The following is a 15,838-nucleotide window of genomic DNA, read 5'->3' on the forward strand; positions in this document are numbered from 1 at the left end:
GAAAGCCTTCCTCAGTGATCAATGCAAAGAAATAGAGGAAAACAACAGAATGGGAAAGACTAGAGATCTCTTCAAAAAAATTAGAGACACCAAGGGAAAATTTCATGCAAAGATGAGCTCAATAAAGGACAGAAATGGTATGGACCTAACAGAAGCAGAAGATATTAAGAAGAGGTGGCAAGAATACACAGAAGAACTATACAAAAAAGATCTTCACAACCCAGATATTCACGATGGTGTGATCACTCACCTAGAGCCCGACATTCTGGAATGAGAAGTCAAGTGGGCCTTAGGAAGCATCACTATGAACAAAGCTAGTGGAGGTGATGGAATTCCAGTTGAGCTATTTCAAATCCTAAAAGATGATGCTGTGAAAGTGCTTCACTCAATATGTCAGCGAATCTGGAAACCTCAGCAGTGGCCACAGGACTGGAAGAGGTCAGTTTTCATTCCAATCCCAAAGAAAGGCAATGCCAAAGAATGCTCAAACTACCACATAATTGCACTCATCTCACACGCTAGTAAAGTAATGCTCAAAATTCTCCAAGTCAGGCTTCAACATTACATGAACTGTGAACTTCCAGATGTTCAAGCTGGTTTTAGAAAAGGCAGAAGAACCAGAGATCAAACTGCCAACATCGGGTGGATCATAGAAAAAGCAAGAGAGTTCCATAAAAAACATATAATCTGCTTTATTAACTAGGACAAAGCCTTTGTGTGAATCACAACAACTTGTGGAAAATTCTTCAAAATTCTACTGGACCACCTGACCTGCCTCTTGAGAAATCCGTATGCAGGTCAGGAAGCAACAGTTAGAACTGGACATGGAACAACAGACTGGTTCCAAATAGGGAAAGGAGTATGTCAAGGCTGTATATTGTCACTCTGCTTATTTAATGTATATTCAGAGTACATCATGAGAAACGCTGGGCTGGATGAAGCACAAGCTGGAATCAAGATTGCCGGGAGAAATAACCTCAGATATGCAGATGACACCACCCTTATGGCAGAAAGTGAAGAAGAACTAAAGAGCCTCTTGATGAAAGTGAAAGAGGAGAGTGAAAAATTTGACTTACAGCTCAACATTCAGAAAACAAAGATCATGGCATCTGGTCCCATCACTTCATGGGAAATAGATGGGGAAACAGTGGAAACAGTGGCAGGCTTTATTTTTTTGGACTCCAAAATCACTGCGGATGGTGACTGCAGCCATGAAATTAAAAGACACTTACTCCTTAGAAGAAAAGTTATGACCAACCTAGACAACATATTAAAAAGCAGAGGTACTACTTTGCCAACAAAGGTCTGTCTAGTCAAGGCTATGGTTTTTCCATTTGTCATGTATGGATGTGAGAGTTAGACTATAAAGAAACCTGAGCTCCAAAGAATTGATGCTTTTGAACTGTGGTGTTCGAGAAGACTCTTGAGAATCCCTTGGACTACAGGGAAATCCGACCAGTCCATCCTAAAGGAAATCAGTCTTGAATATTTATTAGAAGGACTGACGTTGAAGCTGAAACTCCAATACTTTGGCCACCTGAAGTGAAGAACTGACCCATTTGAAAAGACCCTGATGCTGGGAAAGATTGAAGGTGGGAGGAGAAGGGGATGACAGAGGATTAGATGGTTGGATGGCATCATTGACTCAATGGACATGAGTTTGAGTAAACTCGGGGAGTTGGTGATGCACAGGGAGGCCTGGCGTGCTGCAGTCCATGGGTTCGCAAAGAGTTGGACACAACTGAATGACTGAACTGAACTGACCTGAGGCTAAAATACGTGTGCTGGGTAGTGATGGTAGGTGTGGAGATTTGCTTCGATATTCACATGGATGGAATAGTCATCAGTCTGGAGCTTGTAGACTACTGCCCTTTGTAGTTCTTTAATGACCTCACTAGTCAAATTCCATATCTTTGCAAAGGTGGACACTTTATCCTGCTACTTTGTCTTCAACCTGAAGTAATAGGAGTTTGGTTGTCAGTTGTGACCAAACCTTTCTTTGTGACCCTAAACCACAAGTCTTCCCTGTACCTGTGTGAGAAAGAAAGCAGCCATGTGATGTTGTGACTATTCTGGAAACCAGGCACAAAGGCATGTCTGCTGTCAGTCACTGGTTAAGATACTTATCCTAGAAATGTTTTCAAACAAAGGCAATATGTTAAAGTAAGTTTTCTTGTATTGGAAGCGTTCAGTTTGCATAAGATCTTGTGCCAAATTGCTTAGAAAGAGCCGTAGTTGTGTTTACTTTAAATGAGTACATTTGTAGAATATTTTTATTGTTAATATATCTAGCTATCATGCCAATTCTTAGCTTTAATATAGGCAGTTGACCATCCATTGCTAAATTTTGTTTAAAGTAGCTTTTCTAGTGTCCCTAAATTTTTTTTTTTAACCAGAAACTAAAGTAAGTTAGTAAATAAAGTTTTACTTGTCTGAAATTCAGCACCAGTGATTGACAGTGACCAAGGGGGAAAAATGAATACTCAGAATGGTGACATATTTCAAGTTTTGAAAGAAAGCTGATAATAGAGATTCTGCTTAGTGCTTAGGAGATAAAAATGTCATACCTTGTTTGAAGTTTATTCAAGGATTAGAGTTACTGCTTGAAATAGCCAGGCCTGCAATCCATGTGGTCGCAAAGAGTCAGATATGACCTAGTGACTGAACCACAACCAGACTTGAGACTTCTGATTTAAGATTTAATGTATAAATTAATTTTCTTTTGTCTCATGAAATTTTAGAAAATTTGCCAGGCACTTAGGAACACAGTTTGTATCTTAAGAAATCATTGTGTGGTGTTGATTGTACAAGATTCAGCAACTCAGTTATGTTAGACTGAGCAAATCTTTGGTATTAATTTTTGTTGGTAGATTCTGGCAGATTGGTATTTTAAGCATCATACTCATGATAATTGCCATATTCTCATATATACTGTATCAATACAAAACAGTATTTGCATTGATCATGAAGAAATCTGACCTGGCTCATTCGTGAGAGCACCTGCTGTTACTGATCAATGAACTACACAATTACAAGGAGAGTCTTTGGGGAGAAACAGTATGCTAGATGGTGTGAGAGCTGGTTGTCAGAATATCTATAGTTTCTTTCAGTCTAACTAGACATTTATCAAGGGGCGTATCTCTAAAGCAAGCAGACCGGAGACCATCACCCACCAAATCCAGTGACCTTTGAATGCTCTGTCTCATGGACCTCCCTCCAGCAACTTTTGAGACTTTTGATCTGCTGTCTTTTCCAGTCCTTTCTTGTTGGTTTCTATTATATTTCTGTCTCCCAATTCTCCAGGGTTTTTTTCTCCTCTTTTTTTTTTTAAATTCATCTTTCTCCTGCCATCACCCAAATGTGAACTTCCACCCCAGCTCAACCCTCAGCCCTCTGCTTACGTCTTCTTAGGACTGTTGCTGAAAATTCTTGTTGTTCCCAACCTCTCTCTTTATACAGTAGCTTCCATCTTCATCTAGCCTTCGTTAGCAAACTCTGGTCTTTGATATATTGCTCAGTAGTTTCACTCAAAGTAACCTAGGGAATCCAGGCTCAGTGTATTTAAAAATAAACTCATCCTCCCTCCCCTTATTCCTCCTTTATCCCCACTTACTTCTGGGATGCGGCAAGTGTAATCTGTATCTTTCGTCACTTCTGACCTCAAAAGTCTCTACTCACTTTCCTTTTCATATAGAATGAGCCCCAGACTCCTTAGTCTAGAGCTCAAAAACCCTCTGGGAGTTGGCTTCAATGCACTTTTTTAGGTTTTCTGTTACACCGTGTGACCCTTCCATTACTGTTTCATAACTATACCATAGACTAAGATTTGCAAACTCACGTGTCCACAGACAGTTCAGCTGAGCAAAAGAAGCCAACCAGAGTAGAACTGTGCTAAACTGGGGAGGACCCGCTGCATAAAAAGTGCAACTCAGCTCTAAACTCATGGTTGCCAACTGAACTGTGGACCTGATGTTGCCAGATTTCTGAGTTTTAAATATTGTCATCTAGCACAAAACATCTTTAGGAAAAATCAAGTCTCAAAGACCAGTGGTCTATGACTCAGCCACAGACACACACCCATACCCACTCCTTTGCTTACACAGTTAATTTCTTTCTCCTCAGTTCTTCTCGGAAGTTCAGGGGTCATCTCACACGCCACGTGTTTGGTGAAACCTTCCTTGGCATACGGGAGTCTCTCCTTCAGCCCCTATGACATCCGTGGTTGGCACTGCCTGGTGTAGTGTTACCTCACCTGGATCATGCCGTGGACAAGCCACTGTGCTCCCCTGTATCAACCCCTGGTGCCTCAGCAAGTGCCTTATGTGTAGTTCAGCCCTCAGTACACAGTTTTGGTTGGTTGACTGGTAGCACTTGGAGAAACGGGTAAGGACAGACATCAGTAATTTTATTTTAGGAAACTAAAGAACTGATGGGCTTCCCCCGTGGCTCAGCGGTAAAGAATCTACCTGTAATGTAGGAGATGCGGGTTCGATTCCTGGGTCAGGAAGATCCCCCTGAAGGAGGATATGGCAACTCACTCCAATATTCTTGCCTGGAGAGCACCACGGACAGAAGAGCCTGGCTGGCTACAGGTCATGGGGTCACAGAGAGTTGAACATGACTAAAGCGACTTAGCGTGCTTGCAAAGAGCAGAAAGGATTTATTGTGTGCTTGAATCTGTTGTGATTCTTTGGTTATTGTGATTCTTGAATCTATTGTGAATCTGTGTGTTCCAGATTCTTTGCCAGATACCTTAGCTATCCTGTTCTATCTGACTGAACTACAGCTCTGCTAGGTGTGGATTTAGGTGATTGTGCTAAGGCCCAGGGGGATGAGGTGCTCTGCTCAGGGCTCCCCAGGGGGGAATCAGGGTCTCTGACTCCCTCTGCACACTCTACACTGTCTTCTGAGCTTCCCAGCAGACATGGCAGATCCATGAATTGTGCCTGAACGCAGCAGCTGATGGGGGCTGGGACAGCAGGAGCTCACGGGGCCCGGCCCTTCTGTGACGACAGAGCGACCTGCAAACGTGACCCTTTCTCTGTGCGGAGAAGATAAAAGCGCCGCTGTTAATATTCCACACTCCTTCTTGTGACATTTTTAAAAGGCAGCGTGTGGAATTAAATGTAGCTAAGAACATAAAACCTGCTGCACTCAAGTCATTCTGTCCTAAAGAAATGCGGTGGGATTCTAAAACCAAATTTTCCAAGTTAACATGAAGACGGATTATATCATCGGAAGAGTGTCACGCCATCCCTATCTATAGTCATTAAAGGGATGACTTTTCAAGTTTGATGTAGAAACAACATTAAATGAATAAGTATTTCTTGTGTAATCGATATGTAAAAAGAAAGCTATATCTCAGGATTTGGCAGTTTTAGAATGGCTAAGCAGTACTGTGATGAAATTGTAAGATTCTGCAGGAATCAACTGAATTTAAAAGCTGTAGTAAACAGCTGCATTTGACATCACGAATACTGCTTTTTGAAATGTGAAATACACTGAGCAAGAGGCACAGCTCCTATCAGTGGGCCTAGTACTTGAGCCTATGATTCAAGCATGAACATGAAATTATTTTGTTTGTGCTTAATCAGATTACATGGTACATTTTGGCACTGCTTCTCAAAAAATAATGGTAAATTGTAACATTCCAGGGCCAGAAATAGGCCCTTTCAAGTACAAAGCTTTTCTTGGCTCCTTGGACTAAAGGTTAAGTCGCGCATATTTTAGAGCACCTTAAATTTCATTGCATCTGACGTAGAAATACAGGTGAAACAGAACTACCAACAGTACTTTAGGGAATATGAGTTAGTACAGAAATGTTGAATATTCACATTACCTTACATAGATCAAATGGCTCCAATAAGCGTAGTCTGTCAAAATTCTTTTCATTTGCTTTCTTGGTAATTTATTTTCACGGGTGAGTGGTTTCGTTATTGCAGTGCATTTTGTTGGCGAGTGTTGGAAAGTAAAACTGAGGTAGATTTTTCTAACTGCTCCTAAGTCACCCTATACTCATGATTTCTAGACTTCAGAGTTTTGTTTTGTTTTTTCTTTTTTTATAACTGAAAAAAGAAAAAGGCATTAAGCTTAGTATTTTTGGAAGCATTTAGACCATTTCCTTTCATTTGATTATATTTACATAGCAGAACTCTATAAAAAGGATCTATACCAAGCCAATTACCATTCCACCTTGACATAACTTGGGGATGTTCTAGAAACCTTTGTGCTTTGTAGAAATAAAATGGAAATTTTTAGTGTTTTATACACTTAAAGTGATAGAAATAATTTATGCATAAAAGAAAAATACATTCAAGTAAAATCAAATAAAAATAGACAATTCTTTTCTTATGCCTTTAAGTTTAAAAAGTAGCAGATGATCAGGAAAAGTTCTGTATTAATTAACATCATGGCTAATTATAGACATAAATTTTAGAGCTATTCTTTAGATTTTTACAGCATATTAATATATTTTATTTCAAGTTACATAGTTCTTAAACCTGTAATAGTATTTGTCTTCCAGTTTTGATTGTTATTAGCATGTTGCTTTTATACTGCAAAAAGTAATTCTTGTAATTAAAAATCCACTACAAAATTTTATATTATTTGTGGGAAGAGGGGGTATGCCCAAAAGGATAGTTGAGTATTTTTGTCAGTGATGAGCCAAGAACTTGGGATTAGATTTAGTGATTTGATTTAATGGATAGAATTTCAAAGACAAGTTTTTTTGTATATTAATACCTAGATATTCATTAAGCTATAAATAAATGCATTTTTTTATTCAGAATGTGAGTCTGTATGGCAGCTATGAATGTGTTTAAGTGAAAGATGTTTTTATACACAAAAGTGCTTTTCTACCTAGAGTCTTAAATTACCACTAATTAAGCAGTATATAATATAATATATAATTATAGTGTTTTAATATGGTTGCCAGTGGATTTGCTAGTCTTTCTAAATGGCCATTGTTGGCTAATAGTCTTCAGGGGATCATTTATATAGCCATTGTGGTTCTAAAAATATGTCTAAATACCAATGGGACAGCCTTTTTTTTTTTGAAGCATGGCTGTTAAAATGCACTTCTATTTGAAGTGTGTCTTTTTGATTAAATCACTCAATTACTTTCATATGCGGCAAAAAAAATACCAGTACTGAAAAGAATAAAGGAAAGCTCTTTTTATGTAGAAAATTTTCAGAACAAAATGGTAGTTATATAAAGATTTGAGTTAGGAGTGTTGGGAATCTGTTCTATTCATAAGGCGTTTTAGCTGTTCTTTTCATTATATTTTTTAACTGGAGATGTTTCTATATAGCCTCATTGTTTTTACTTTAATTATTATTTCTATGGCAGAGAGATAATTAGGTAAATGCTGTTGAATATTAAATATGGTAGTAGCTTCAGGGAAAATAAACATTTCTGGGTCAAAGCCCTCAACAAAGTATTATCTTGTATGAGCTGGTTAATGGAATTGAATGCCAAATAGTTTTGCCACCATCCAACCAAACTCTCAGAGTCACTCAGTTCATCATCTAAGACTGTTTTGGAGTGGAATGGCTGCTTATGTCAAAGTTAATGGTGTTCTTTTTATTTTACTAATACAATTCTTTATTGCATGAAATACTGTATATATTATTTATAGGTATTTCCAGTATGGTGTTCTTTTTAATGTGACTTTTTCATGGAGTAAAACTTGATTAGAGAATATTTCCAACCCCATTAAATTAGCTAAGAGTAAGAACATTCCAAGGGGCTTCCTAGGTGGCTTGGTGTTAAAGAACCCGTCTGCCAATGCAGAAGACGCAAGAGATATAGGTTTGATCCCTTGATCGGGGGAGGATACCCTGGAGGAGGAAGTGGCAGCTCATTCTAGTATTTTTGCCTGGAAAGTTCCATGGACAGAGGAGCCTGGTGGGCTCCAGTCCTTGGGATCACAAGGACATAGTCGAGCAACTGAGCACACACATAAGAACATTCCAGAGAGTCTGAACCTGAGTGTCACACTAAAAACTTTGTACGTTGACTTGTATGAGGTACTCAGTGACGTCACCCACTGGTTTCTGTGTATTATTTGCTCCAATCTGTAAGGGCCCATTGGAAAGCCTAAAGTAATTCTAGGCTTCTCTGAGGTCCTTACTTCCTGTATCTAATACTGAATGCAAAAAAGACTTAACTTCTAATCAGACCAGAGAAGCTGAGGATTCTCATCAACCATATTGAGAAATGTACAGAGAAATGTCCTAATTCGTGAACATTATTGTTCAGCAGCATCCCAGAGTGATAGTTTGCAAGTTAATTTCCCAGATAGCCTAGGGGTTCAGACGTCACACCATTGTTGGATCTAACTTCATCTATTTAAAATCCTGTAATGAAAGAGACACAAAAATTTCTAATGCCAGTGACTAACTTGTGCTGTGGGTTAACTCGCTTGGGGATAGACCTTAGAATAAAATTTCTTCTGCCTTTCTGTGCATAGATTGGACTTTTGTGAACAAGGACCTAAGTAGAGAACCCCTAGCTCTGCTGTGAATGTAGGCTGCATGAGTCGCATTTAGTTGTACAGCCAGCCAGTCCCCCAGCTTTCCCGTGCTGGCCTTAATACATGTCCAGCAAGGCCTCGGCACAGCTGTTTGAGAACTTGCTTTTTCCACAGACTAATAGAAATAGTGACTCTTCACATACTGCATTTGATGCAATATGTGTAAGTTAGGCTTATTTTACATTTTAGCTGCCATTTTTCAAATTTTATTTTTTTTTAGTGAGAAATACTGTTGCTTGGGCTTCCCTGGTGGCTCAGACAATAAAGAATCTGTCTGCAGCGCAGGAGACCGGGTTTGATTCCTGGGTTGGGAAGATCCCCCCTGGAGAAGTGAATGGCAACCTTCTCCAATTCTCCTGGAGAATTCCATGGACAGAGGAGCCTGGTGGGCAATAGTCCATGGGGTTGCCAAGAATCAGACACAACTGAGCGATTAATATTTTTACTTTTTCACTTTTTCACTGTTACTTATCTGAAGAAAATAAATACCTTTGAAAAAAAAAAGTCCCTAATGCTCTTCATGAACACCTCTGATTCATTTTAATAAAGAGCTTCTAGAAAGCAAGTTTTGGGAACCCATTAACATAACATGTACAACCACTTTATCACTCTATGTAGATCAAGAGTATCTTGCTATTTTGCAGCATAAACAAACCATGGAAATAAGTTAACCCCTGCAGCTGATATAGGGCTGTAGGTGTCGTTCACAGCCTCTTTTTATCAGAATTTTATATTCTTCAAAGCAGTCTGTTTTGCACTGATAACTTTTAAAGGAGCATTGCTGGTTATTTCTAAAAGTATGGAATTTTTCCAGTCTTCAAAATGGAGCTATAGAGTTCTGTTCTGGACAGTTCTTTCTACTTTCACATTTGTAGTATGAAAGAGCATCAATGCCATTAAGTACACAAGCTCACTATTCATAGAATTTATTACTATTTCAGATAGTTAAAATTTTGGTATCCAGAATGTAAACAACATGAAAACTAAATAATAGAATAAAATGAATTTTAAGATATGGAGAGTAAATAAAAACTACTATGGCAAAAGGTCTGCTTTGCATTCTGAACATAAGTCTTTCTATCATTTTTGAAGTTTATTGGAGTTTGCCTGTTTAGCAATTCCATATTATATGTAAGCTGGACTTTGTAAAGAGCACTCAGCCAGAGGCAATAAAAATGGGACCTGTTAGTGTTGAAGAGGTAGAAAAGGAATTAGGAAGGAGTATGTCATGATCCTTTTTATCTGCTCTCCATTTTTAACGGGACTCAGCCCTGTCTCTCTTCACAGCAAGAAGAAAATCACTCTTCACTTTCCCAACTTCTTACAGACGCTTTCAAGAGATAAAAGTGAATGGCCTTGGAAATTGCCGTGTATCCTCTGGCTTTTATTATCCATTGTTCTTATCCTAGACTTAGGTAAATGGCTTTTGTGCTGTGCTTACTCGCTCAGTTGTGTCCAACTCTCGACCCCATGAACTGTAGCCCACCAGGCTCCTCTCTCCATGAGGATCCTCCAGGCAAGAATACTGGAGTGGGATGCCATGCCCTCTCCAAAGGATCTTCCCAATCTAGGGTTCGAACCTAGGTCTCCTGCATTACAGGCAGATTCTTTACCATCTGAGCCTCCAGGGATTAGAATTTATAGGTGTCATTTCCTGTAGGTCTGGAGTGCATACTTTAGAAATCATATAAAATTTATTTTTAAAAGCACATTTTTGTAATACGTTGGTTTTCCATAACATCTGTACCCACAAATATAGATGAGGTTTTAGGGAAGGAAAAAACAGATGACAAAATTATATGTTTAGTGAGCCTTGTAATAGAAAAAAATCTCATTGCTTAAGGCATTCTATATAAAGAGTTTTTAAAAGTAACTTTAATAAATGTATTTTGTGCTAAAAGTCTCCTAACCTTACCCCTCCTGCTGCCACCACCCTTTATCATATTCCTGCTGTGCACACTCTTCCAGAGCCTGGCCAGCAGCTTGCCCTCTTATGTCCAGTTTGCTCACCTTGTGTTTGTTTGTCCTTTCTTTGCAGAGACTCTCCTTGATGACTTCCTTCTCACGTACACAGTCTTCATGACAACTGACGACTTGTGCCAGGCGCTGTTGAGGCAATATCCTTCATTAGCTTCAGGATGCTGTGTCGGCTTCCTCTCAGACAGATGCCTCACATTAGGAATTAACTGCCTTTCTTCATTTACTCAAGCCCTCAGTAGAGTGTGGCTGTGTTAAATATTAATGTCATGATAGCCGAGGTGAAAGATGAAGTGAGACAGAGTATGCAGGGAGGGCCAGAGATGGAGAGCTGCTGTTTTCACAGTCTGTGCTGTGGGTACACTGTGTTTTCTTCAAACCTGTGCACAAGGCTTTAGAACCTAGAGATGAATTTGGCCTACTGGGTAAACCCCAGAGTCAAGAGGTTGAGTGGATTGGCAGTAACTGAACTTCCAAGACAATCAATCAGTTAGTGCCAGACCACATGGGTGGGGAAGCATGCATGTGATAGTGTTTTTCTGGGCAAGCATCCTGGGGAAGACAAGGATTTCCCACTTGGGAGGTCTGACCCCCCACTCCCACCCCCAATCAGCTGTCATCATTTCAGAGCTTTGTCAGGGCAGGCTGTCTTAGGATGATGGATGTGATTAGAGGGTTAATGACCAGTTAAGGAGGCTTTAGGATTGCATACACTGACTAGAAGAGATGCAACAGATCAAAGGCCAGGAAGCCATGCCATGGAAACGCACGCAGTTTCCAAATGAGTGTCTTGCCTTACAGTGTTTAAGGAAGAGTTTTTTATCAGAAGTCAAGCCATGAAGGTCACAGGAAAAGACAAAAAGAGCGTTTGCATAATTAGAAATAGTGCAAGATAAATCCTTATGCCTTTCAAGAGAAAAACTACAAGAAATGCATATTTTAACAAATTCTTTGTGTTTGCCTGAGTCTGTTTCACAGGTAGACATCAAAGAAATCAGATGTCCTTGCTGTACTTTTTTTTTTTTTTCTGAGTTAGTTTTCTGTATTAGTTGCTTTAATTTCATGGTGAAAAAACAAGGATTTTAAGTATTTCCCTCCCCCCCAGATGTATCCATTCTAAAATATTAAGTGTTATCTATAACTTTTCTCCTCTATTTTAAAAATTTTTATTGAAGTATATTTGATTTATAATGTGTTAATTTTTGCTGTATGGTAAAGTGGTACCATATATATATATCAGATCAGATCAAATCAGTCGCTCAGTCGTATCCGACTCTTTGCGACCCCATGAATCGCAGCACACCAGGCCTCCCTGTCCATCACCAACTCCCGGAGTTCACTCAGACTCACGTCCATCGAGGCAGTGATGCCATCCAGCCATCTCATCCTCTGTCATCCCCTTCTCCTGCCCCCAATCCCTCCCAGCATCAGAGTCTTGTCCAATGAGTCAACTCTTCGCATGAGGTGGCCAAAGTACTGGAGTTTCAGCTTTAGCATCATTCCTTCCAAAGAAATCCCAGGGCTGATGTCCTTCAGAATGGACTGGTTGGATCTCCACTATTCTATATATTTATAATATAAATACTATTCTGTGTGTGTGTGTGTGTGTGTATATATATATATATATATACTATTCAGTTCAGTTGCTCAGTCATGTCTGACTCTTTGCAACCCCATGGACTGCAGCACGCCAGGCTTCCCTGTCCATCACCACCTCCCAGAGCCTACTCAAACTCATGTCCATCACGTCAGTGATGCTATCCAACCATTTCATCCTCTGTCGTCACCTTCTCCTCTCACCTTCAATCTTTCCCAGCATGAGTGTCTTTTCCAGTGAGTTGGTTCTTCGCATCAGATGGCCAAAGTATTGGAGTTTCAGCTTTAGCATCAGTCCTTCCAATGAATATATTCAGGACTGATTTCCTTTAGGATAGGCTGGTTGGATCTCCTTGCAGTCCAAGGGACTCTCAAGAGTCTTCTCCAACACCACAGTTCAAAAGCATCAATTCTTTGGTGCTCAGCTTTCTTTATAGTCTAACTCTTACTTCCATACATGACAAATGGAAAAACCATAGCTTTGACTAGACTGACCTTTGTTGGCAAAGTAATGTCTGCTTCTTAATAAGCTGTCTAGGTTGGTCATAACTTTTCTTCCAAGAAGCAAGCGTCTTTTAATTTCACGGCTGCAGTCACCATCTGCAGTGATTTTGAAGCTCAAAAAAATAAAGTCCATCACTGTTTCCATTGTTTCCCCATCTATTTGCCATGAAGTGATGGGGCTGGATGCCATGATCTTATGTATAGTATCCACTGTGTATAAATGCCACATCTTTTTATCCATTCAGTCCTTGATGTACTTTTGTAGGTTGGGGAGACAGTGGCTGAATTATGTTTTAAAATAGCTACAAAGGGGACCTCTCTGGTGATCCAGTGGCTAAGACTCTACTTTCCCAATGCAGGGGGCCAGGTTCGATCCCTGGTTGGGGAACTAGTTCCTACATGCTGCAGTTAGGACCCAAATAAATACTTCTTTTAAATGACCAGATTATAAAAAATGTTACAAAGTCTGATACAGAATTTATCCCTGTTTTGCTATTATATATCAGCATTAAAGAATATAGAATCCTGTCCAGTAACCCTAAAGCCTACCTGTCTTTGGTGTCATAGCATTTTCTATTTCTAGTTAATTTTTTAATGTGTCCTAGATACTCAGAAATGATAATTTGGGAGGCAGAAACACTAGGATGTTTTGGGAAGTGCCAAGCTTCTGTCTTATTCCTAAGGTTTTAAGCATGTTGCCTTTGAGGTTGTTATTTTTATTTAATTTTAACAGCGTAGTTAACACATTGTCGTTGTATACAAATTGGGGAATGCTTGTAAGTATAATAAAAATAATCCATGTTCTCTGAAATCTCATTACTTTAAGAAGCCACTGTTAATTATCAGTATATATCTTTCCAGGCAGTGACCATGTAAATAAACATAGTTAATAGAAATGGATGATCCTGACATACTCTTTTCTTACTTGCTTTCCTAATTAATAGTATATTGTGGATGCCCTATGTCAGCAAATAGAGTGCTGGACCATCAGCCTTATGGCTACAAAAGAGCCCTTTAAATGAATATGCAGTAATTTATTTAACTGTCTTCAGTGGTTGAAGCCTTTAAGTTATGCCTATTTAATATTTTTTATCTCAGAGAAAATTAAACTAGCAGCCCTTTTTACTTACATTTGTACACTTATCCATTTCTTTTTTTTTTTTTCCCATGTAAATTCCTGGGGGTGGACAGTTGAATCACACCACAAATTATGCTCCAGAAATCCATGCTCATTTGGCACTACTTTAGAATGTAAATTTCTGAGAATCAAAGTGTATGTGGCCTACTTCTGATGTCATCTTGATGGAAATGGTGTCCACCTATGTAGTGAGGCCAGATCTCTTGAAGCCACCCTTATGATTAATGGCCCATCTGGTATCTCTTCAAAGTGGCATCAACCCGCACTGCTTGTGGAACTGTGTGATACATTTGTCAGTTCGATCATCCAGTCCTTATCCTCATGGCCTGCCACCAAGTGTATGTGAAGCATTTTCCTGGGTTTCCTTTTGCTTTTTTCAGTGCACACCTGTTACTTTCCCTACACATGTTCTTTTCTTCCTACATATACAGATACTTGTAGATTTTTTTCAAAAATGTGCTTTAGCATATTTTATGAAAACAAGAGTAAATGGATCTCTTCCTATTTTTACTTGCAACAATGCAGTATTCTTTCTTAACTATTTGCACCTATTCTGCTAAGAAGTATCAAGGCAAAGAAGAAAATTCAGATGTTCCTTGTCGGAAACGGAAGGTCTTGCATCTTGTTTCCCAGTGGATTGCTCTATACAAAGACTGGTTACATGAAGATGAACATTCAAAAATGTTTTTAAAGGTAATGTAAAACTTCCAGTTATTCAGTTACTCTTTGATGCTGAATGACTGATTTTATTTTCAGTTGTGCATTTCAGTAATCTCATTCCTATGTTACAGTCCTCTAACTTGTTTGTAATATTGAAGTTATGATTCAAAGTATTTGTTTGTTTTGACTTCTGAAGCCAAATATTTGGAGAAGGCAATGGCACCCCACTCCAGTACTCCTCCCATGGACGGAGGAGCCTGGTAGGCTGCAGTCCAAGAGGTCACTAAGAGTCGGACATGACTGAGCGACTTCACTTTCACTTTTCACTTTCATGCATTGGAGAAGGAAATGGCAACCCACTCCAGTGTTCTTGCCTGGAGAATCCCAGGGATGGGGGAGCCTGGTGGGCTGCCGTCTATGGGGTTGCACAGAGTCGGACACGACTGAAGTGACTTGCAGCAGCAGCCAAATATTATTTACATAGTTAGAAATTTTTAACTTTAAATAATTCTATGTCAATAAATGTAGAAGGCAAGTTTTAAAGTCGCTCATTTAAAGTTATTTATTTTACTTGTCATGGGAATTTTTATTGCAAATGAAATAATTAAGGAAGATTAAATAAAACATACTTTAAAATTTGATAACTGCCTAATATGTTGAGATGTATTATAGGTTTAAACTAACCAGTCCCATATCTACAATAGTGGGATAAAACATTATTTTTATCATATAAGAACTATATTGACAATGTATACATTATGAAACTTTATCAGGACCTGGTGTATATTGAGACATTAAAACAATCATAACTAATAAAATTGATGCTAAACCTCGATTTACATTTTAAGTTATGTTCTTGCCTGGAGAGTCCCAGGGACGCCAGAGCCTGGTGGGCTGCCATCTATGGGGTCGCACAGAGTCGGACACGACTGAAGCGACTTAGCAGCAGCAGCAGCAAGCTGATATGTGTTTCTAATCATGAGTAGGCTGCAGTGTCTTTTCAACACAGATGATTCTCTGGAGACAGTTTGTAGACAGCTGGACTCTTTTGGCCACCAAAAGCATGTTAGCTGTGCAGGTCAATACAGAGAAGGGGTGCAGTGGAATCCGTGTGGGGGAAGAGTTCTATTTCAGAATAGGCAAGTGTCTAAACTGACTTTGTCTTCAAGAAAGAAATCACTTTGATTTCAAAATTCAAATATCTTTTAGACATCCAGTTAAAAACTGATTTAAACCAAGTCTCTGGCTAAACTACTGTTATTTTCAAAACAACTGGTTAGTTTAATTCAATAGATTTCTTTTCCTTCCCAAATGATTATGTGGCTATTATTTCTAAAAATATATTGTAGAACAGGCCTGGGAATTTTGAGTAGCTCCTACCCATAGCCCCTAAGAGCTGCCAGAGAGCCACACAGTTGAGCAAGGGGGT

At 39.2% G+C, this 15,838-nt stretch overlaps 1 protein-coding gene across 3 annotated transcripts in view; it reads left to right on the top strand.

Annotated features, from left to right (window-relative positions):
* RAPGEF5 (Rap guanine nucleotide exchange factor 5) overlaps positions 1–15,838 on the top strand; it is a 256,576-nt gene that overhangs the window by 199,019 nt on the left and 41,719 nt on the right. For all 3 annotated transcript variants that reach the window (XM_027539948.1, XM_027539946.1, XM_027539947.1), the window contains exons 12-13: positions 10,573–10,651; positions 14,298–14,442. In XM_027539948.1, the coding sequence (XP_027395749.1) occupies positions 10,573–10,651; positions 14,298–14,442 (224 nt within the window). The remainder of the gene's footprint in view (positions 1–10,572; positions 10,652–14,297; positions 14,443–15,838) is intronic.

This window comes from Bos indicus x Bos taurus, chromosome 4, assembly GCF_003369695.1.
Source record: "Bos indicus x Bos taurus breed Angus x Brahman F1 hybrid chromosome 4, Bos_hybrid_MaternalHap_v2.0, whole genome shotgun sequence".
Taxonomy (NCBI): Eukaryota; Metazoa; Chordata; class Mammalia; order Artiodactyla; family Bovidae; genus Bos; species Bos indicus x Bos taurus.